Here is a 7,179-nt window from a genome sequence, read left to right on the forward strand (position 1 = left end):
GTCATGACTTGGTCTCTATTCCCTCTGGTCTTGGTCATGACTTGGTCTCTATTCCCTCTGGTCTTGGTCTTGTCTCGGTCTCTATTCCCTCTGGTCTTGGTCATGACTTGGTCTCTATTCCCTCTGGTCTTGGTCATGACTTGGTTTCGGTTTAGGTGGTCTTGCAGCTACATAATATCAATAGGCTACAAATAAAACTGCCTCCAACCAAAAGTAGTCTATAAGTCACATCTATTTAAGTCACATATAGTGTGTATTTTTAGTGAAACCTAATCTTCTAGAAAGACACCTATCAGAAGTTAAATGAATACACCTTTGGCGTTGTAGCCTATTTTAAAGTTAATGATTTGCAACTAAAGTCATCAGCGCTGGCGTTGGCCTTGGTTTTCTCTGACATATAGCTGAGAGTAGAGAACATCCTTATTCGGGAGGACTTTTCTTTCTCGCTGTTGTTGAAGTGGGATATCCCACAATACTCTGCTGAAACCTCCCCAGCATCTGCTAAAAGCAATAGAAGTGGAAGCTCCAACTTCAACGTCAAAAATGTGAAAAATATAAAAAGTAATTATTGGTGTCAAAAGTGTCACATGGGAATTTTGCAGCCTATTTTCACGTTGCATCGCGTTGTCTTTCTTATTTTTAAAAACAGGAGGTCTAAAGAAAGAAAAAGCTGGGCTCACAGCTTTGTGTGGAGAAATATGCAAAACAGGCTTCAGAAACACATGCTTCTGAAGAATAACGGAGCAGCACATGGGTCGACTCCCCTGCACCGAGTATCGATTACTGGAGGAGCGCGGCGGCGTGTTTTCCCCTCTCCTCCTTCCCTGAAACGATCCGCTCTGACTCAACACATTGAGTAACATGATCAGCCTGCGAGATGTGTGATTTTCCCACAGACCCCCCACCACGTTTTCTTGTGTGTGTGTGTGTGGGGGGGGGGACAGTTTCATTTTGACATTTTGTGTCTTTGAAACGATTTCCGGCTTCTAAGTGTGAGCAGTTCAACAATCCAGAAAGAAAACACGCTGACGAGTTCGTGAAGCAACCTGCCGGCTGCACACTGTAAAAAGTGACGAACTGAGGGCTGTGGTGGTATTTTGTTTTCTTAAAGTGCAAACAAGAGACATAGTAAAAAAACAAGATCAAACAAGTATTATAATAAGTAAATAAGTAATAAACAGTAAAATAAAATGTAAAAATTCACAATAGTTAAAATATAAATAAAAAACCTATAATTATGAAGTAAAGAAAAGTAAAATATTACAAAGAAAGTATTAAGAAACACCAGTCAGCCATATTGCCATACTAAAAATAAATACTGTGTGTCATTTCTTGCAGTGCGGAGTCAACTATTTCTCTTAGTCATCGATGCATACCATAAAGACACGATTAATTACCGCTCGTGCTGCAGATCAACCACTTGTACTTTCCTTTCCTTCGTTAAAGTCCGTCCGCGGCTCTGCCCCGGAGGTGACTGGCCAGTTCTGGTTTTTCCACGTCACTCGGGATCTTCAATATAACTTGCGGAGCAATCTGTTGCTTCAAATCGCAGCTGTTGTGGGATCTGAGCAAGTCGAGGACTCAAGATAGTAATAAGATGGTGAGATTTTTTTTAAATTTTATTTTAAATTGTGTCTCTGTATATTTTAGATAGAATTTTTTTTTTTTATAATGTAGAGAAATCCTCAAACTCAGGTGCAGTGTAGTTCAATATTTATCAATGATATATACTCATGTTTAATCTTTAGCTTCCACGTCTGATCGTTTATTGTGTGAAATGATGTTGGTATGAAGACATGTCAGAGCTCCACGTGCAGCCCGAGTTTATAGTTGATCGCGTGACAGTGTGAAGATGCTTCACATCCTCTGTGTGGGTTTTGAGTCAGCTGTCACGTTGTGCCGTTTTGTGCGAGATACACACTTCAGTACATCAGTACAGCATCTCCAAATATATCTCGACAATTTCAGACGTGCAACAAATTATTGTTTTTGAAGAATCTCTATTTGTATTGATTAATCATTTATTCTATCTGAGATGCAAAGAGCTGAAAGTGACATCTTCAAAGTGCTATAATACAATAATATAATAAGTATCATCTAAGGAAGTTAAACCAGCGAATGTTTGACATTTTTACATGATAAAAAATGTAAAAAGTTAATTAATTATCCAACATTCAGTTGATTCATCTTCCATTAATCCACTTATTGATATTCAGCACAATATATTATACATTTTCCTTATTTTTGGGGCATTTTGTTTTAGTGTTTATTAGATAGATGTATTAGAAATGACAGTTAATGAAGTGGAATTACAAGAAACAAAGGTCCAGACAATAATTTGATACACTGTTGTTTCCCTCTAGACCACCACAGTATTACTTACTGTAATCTACAGAGAGAATTTAGCATCATTATAATGTTATAAATAAGGATTTTAAAACAGCTTTTAAGTTCAATGTATGTATTGACAGTCCCTGTCAATAAATTAAAAAGAAAATCATATATTTAATTTATTTTAATTAAATGTATTCATGGGTTATTGATTTTCATTTATTAAAATATGTACTAATTAAAAATGGCTGTTATGTATAATGTATGTGCTCGTCTGTGTTTTGACAGTCACAACATGAAAGCACAATGGACAGACCACCTGTGGAGAGATCACAGACCACAGACAACAGACAGACACACAGACTGTATCCATCACTGCTGAACACAGACAGGTGAGGCACATCACCTCATTGACCTCAGATATCATTACTGCATTTAAAAAGTACTGCCTATGATGTACTGGCAGTGGTGGGAGAAGTACTCAGATCCTTAAGTAAAAGTAGAAATATAGTGGGCAAATACTGCATTACATTTGAAAGTCCTGACTTCAAAAATATGTGTTTTCATGCAGTTTAATGAAATGCAAATAAATGCCAAATGTTCATTTTTGTTTATGTGATCAAATGTTTTCAGGTACGAGGTTTGTGTGGCGGACCGCACCACAGGAGAAACGCTTCACACAGCAGCAGTCTATCATCCCGACAGTGTCACTCAGGTATATTAACAGTTGCAACATTGGAAGATACGTCCGAGAGGATAATATCCACCCTCATGTTGTCACCGTCTGATTCCCTGAAAAAAACATGTTCTTTGTGTCTTTATGACTGGAAACACTTCACAGCAAAACTTCCAGAAATATGTAAACGGAAGTTGTTGTATAACAGTTATATTGCATAATTGGATGTGCAGTCACAGATGGACTTACCGTGTGCCACATTTTAATAGTTCCTCTTTTTTTTTTTTGCTCTATTTGCTTCAGTCAGAAGCGTCAGCTGGGAGCCGTGACGTCCGAATGAAAGCACAGATAATTCTCTTGGAGCTGCAAAGGCAAGAGGTGAGTACATTTCAGAAGCGACATTTATATTCCTCCCGAAAAACACACACACTTGTACTTTTCAGTACTTAAAAAACAATCCTGTTCTTTCTATTTTTCCTCAGCTTCTTTCTATTAATGAGAAATGGGCGAAAGAGTACCGCACCATGGTACGGTACTACAAAGAGAGGGTAAATTCACAAAACCTTGTTTTATTCAGCACATGTCAGCTTTTTGATGATTTTATGTCGTTTCAGTGATTTCATGCCTTGTGTCCTTTTACCTAAACGCTCAGGTCCAGGACTTAGAAGCATTACTGCAACGTAAGACGTGTGAAGAGGGAGAAAATAACATCACATCATCCAAGCAAGTCAAAGATAAAGAGAACGCTTTGGTAAGTGCAGCGTGCATTCTAATTCCAGATTCAATGCAAGGTATTTTCATTTAAAAAAAATGTGTGTAATAATTTGATCCCTTGCGTGAAAATTCTCACAGAAGGGAGACGAGCTACTGAAAGCAGAAAAAGAGGCGGAAGAGCTGCGAGCACGAAACAGCACTTTGACACGAAAAGCGCAGCATCAGCACGACGAGATCAGACGATTGAACAAGGTGAGGCCTGGAATGGTACACATCCGAGAGAAGGCGTTTAAATTGTCTGTTCCCCCACAACAACAGTGGTGTTATAGCTGCTTTGACATGTTTGTGCAGGCTCTACAGGAGGCGCTTCAGACTGCTCAACCTCTCAGTGTGAGCAGTGAAACACTACAGGATGTCTGGAAACATCAGGTGAGCTTCCTTCATATATGTGCATTTTCAGTACGCTTTCTCGCCGACAGTTTGGTGAGAAGATTGATGCCAATCTCATGGTTGTTTTTACCTTCAGAGAGAGCCAGGCTCGTTGTTTTCCTCTGTTTTCAGTCTTTGTGCTAAGCTAAGCTAACCCGCTGCACGAACTCTCTGCAAGAAAACAAATAAGGTTGTTTCCCAAAACATTCAGGCTATTCCTTTAAGGCGGTCGCCTATTTGAATCCTTGTTTCATGTCTCCTCCTCGTGCATTTTTAGGCCGAAGTCTACAAGGAGGACTTTTTGACGGAGCGCAGGGACAGGGAGAAGCTGAAGGACAAGTATCTGGAGCAAGAGAAGAAGTTTAGGAAAGTTCACAGTGAGCTACGCGTCCTCAAATCTCAGGTACAACAACAACACCGTCTGTGTGCCATGTTCACCATAGTAAATATCAAATGAAGGCATGACGACTTTAACGAAGCGTCTCCGTCTTTGCAGGTGACGTGGACTCCGCCACCGCAGCCTGTGCTCAAAAGCAGCACCACAAATCAAGCCGCATGTCCACACTGGGAGCTCCGCCAGATTGACCAGCACCACGTCCAGCTGCAAAGACGCAACACGCTCAGCAAACCGTGACAATCGACGACGTCCTCGCTCTTTTGTGTGATAATATGTGTTGAAGGTCTACGATCACAGATCATCATTAGCGGGGTGAGACTTTTCTAGTTTATCAAGGAAGTGAGCTCTGTTCTGTTTCAGTCCTCGGGCCGACTTCAGGTAGTTCTTGTCGTGGTCGTAACGAGGCCAATCCACCAGTCCGGGCCCACTGGGAGTCCTGGGAAGCAAACACGTATAAATACACTTGAACAGCCTGTGAAATAGAAGTGTGACCCTGTAGTTTAAACACTTCCCAAGAGGAGAAAAGCAGAATAGAGGGGAATAAAAAACACTCTACCCATTGCGTGCAAAGCTTGCTTAGTTCCTCCTCTCCACACAGGTCCTGAGGGAGATATCAGTATTGCACTGCCCAAACACTATTGACTTTATCAAAGGTGCAACATGAATGAAGGATCTTCCTGTTTCAAGTACCTGTAACCACAGCGTGCCCAGTGCAAAAAGAGGATCCAAGAGACAACAGAAGGTCATCATAGTGGTCAGCTTTGACATAAGTTAGTCTTGTCCCGCCGGGCATCAGAGGAGAATGCTGACACCCGTAGACGTACGCAGGCCGCAGAGCACCTGCATCTATCTGGAAGAATCAAAACGCAAGTCATGTTGTGTGACGACAAGGAGGGCTGCGATTTATTCTGACTCGCAATAAAGCACCTCTGTGGTATGCAGACACTTTAAGAACTGGAAGAACGAGGACCGAGTATCTCAGTGAAAGCGTCCCGCACGTTCTCTGGAGAGTCGTCCTGTAGCAGGTGTTCATTCAGTATGACCTCATTCACACCTGAGGCCTGTCAGAGGAAAGATAGAGGTGGTGGGAGAAGACGAAGAAATATATAGGAACATTTATTTTTACAGTATATTTAAAAAGGTTTATTTTTTTTCCCTGTTTCTTGTTTATTTATCATGACAATAAATCGTTGAATGTGTGTCGGTTGGATGTCACTTATACGGGAGGGAAAGAACATGTCCATCACTGATGTCACACCTTCCCTCTTCATACCTTGATCCCATCCAGGAGCTCCTAGGAGCTAATCTTAAGATACATGCAGTGTGTCAAGAAAATAATGAGGGACTGCAGGCACAAATACATCTGTAGTCTGTATTCCAAATCCTGAGGGAAACTTGTCCCTCCACACTCACCAATATAGAGATGGCTCCTGCAGATTGCGGGTCTCCATTAAAGGCCTATTGAACGAACCCACTGAAGGCAACTTCATCCAGGAAGCCCCAGTTCTCCAGTGCTCATTCAAAAGCTCATTTAAAAACAACTAGTCACTTGGTTAGGTGGTGTTTATCTCACACTATTACCTGATGTTATCATCAGCAGCACCAAGAAACCTAGGACCTCTAGAGACCTCTACTGGCAGACGGAAGCAGGTGCAACAGCTGACTTTTCTCTACGACACAATTCTCACAAGACTTCAGACCCCCTGCATTGTGAAAACCTGTAATTCAACCTACCATAGATCCACAATATATTAACAGGAGCTACTAGACACTATTATGGTGCTGCAAATGACTATATATAACACTTGATCCCCACTATGTTGCATTTATAAGCAGTATAAAAATCTATAAATGGTTTGTAATGCACTATACAACACTATAGTTGGAAGCACATAAGGACATTGCTCCATGTTAATTAATGCGAGGGATGTGTGTATTTAAACCATATACCTAAAATATCAAATGTGTTCCAGTCTGACACCGTAATAATCCCAAAATACTGAGTCGATACTGAATGACGACCACAAGCACGCACCGGTAATCTGCCGGAGGTGAACATTCATACTGGAAGGCCCCTCTAGAGAGTGAAACTGGAAATTCTGGGTTCTAATTTAAGAAGTAAGAAAAAGCTCATTTTAAAATCCCATTGACATCCGTCACACGGCATGTAGTGTGGTTCGCTCTATACGTCGAGATAAGGACTGTAATCGTTTGGATGATCTAATACTGTTGTTTATTCAACATTTCAGGGTTTACTTTGGCACACTTCAATGAACACAATTTCCCATGAGCCCCAAAAGAGTTGAGTCCACTGGTATGTCGAGGGGTCGTGGCTCTGATAACAGCAGAACGGAGAGAAGCAAACGCTGCACGCGTTGATGGACGGCAGAGAATAGTAAGAAGTACCTGCGGCGGTAAATTGTCATGGGAGCTGTAGCCTAGTTTCATTTAGTTAAACTCAGATGTTTCAACTTCTAATAGCTGCTGAAGTGGATCACAATTTGTCTTAGAACACAAATAAATGTTGAATGAGGGATTGCTTATAGTTACAGAAGCTATAAGGAAAAGTAGCTCGCCCACATGTGAAGTCATGGCTTAAAATGTTGAACTGATGACGGTACGAGAGTAAATA

General features: G+C 41.0%; 1 protein-coding gene across 1 annotated transcript; it reads left to right on the top strand.

Annotated features, from left to right (window-relative positions):
* Positions 1–2,688: 2,688 nt before the first annotated feature.
* LOC116385231 (TNFAIP3-interacting protein 3) lies at positions 2,689–5,723 on the top strand. Its single transcript, XM_031850510.1, has 9 exons — positions 2,689–2,723; positions 2,965–3,046; positions 3,311–3,385; positions 3,490–3,555; positions 3,660–3,758; positions 3,860–3,973; positions 4,073–4,150; positions 4,428–4,553; positions 4,647–5,723. Exons 3-9 carry the CDS (start codon positions 3,344–3,346, stop codon positions 4,782–4,784), a joined length of 663 nt encoding a protein of 220 aa, XP_031706370.1. The 5' UTR covers positions 2,689–2,723; positions 2,965–3,046; positions 3,311–3,343; the 3' UTR covers positions 4,785–5,723.
* The last annotated feature ends 1,456 nt before the right edge of the window (positions 5,724–7,179 follow it).

The sequence above is a fragment of the Anarrhichthys ocellatus genome, unplaced genomic scaffold, assembly GCF_004355925.1.
Source record: "Anarrhichthys ocellatus isolate YVR2014 unplaced genomic scaffold, GSC_Weel_1.0 scaffold10, whole genome shotgun sequence".
NCBI lineage: Eukaryota > Metazoa > Chordata > Actinopteri > Perciformes > Anarhichadidae > Anarrhichthys > Anarrhichthys ocellatus.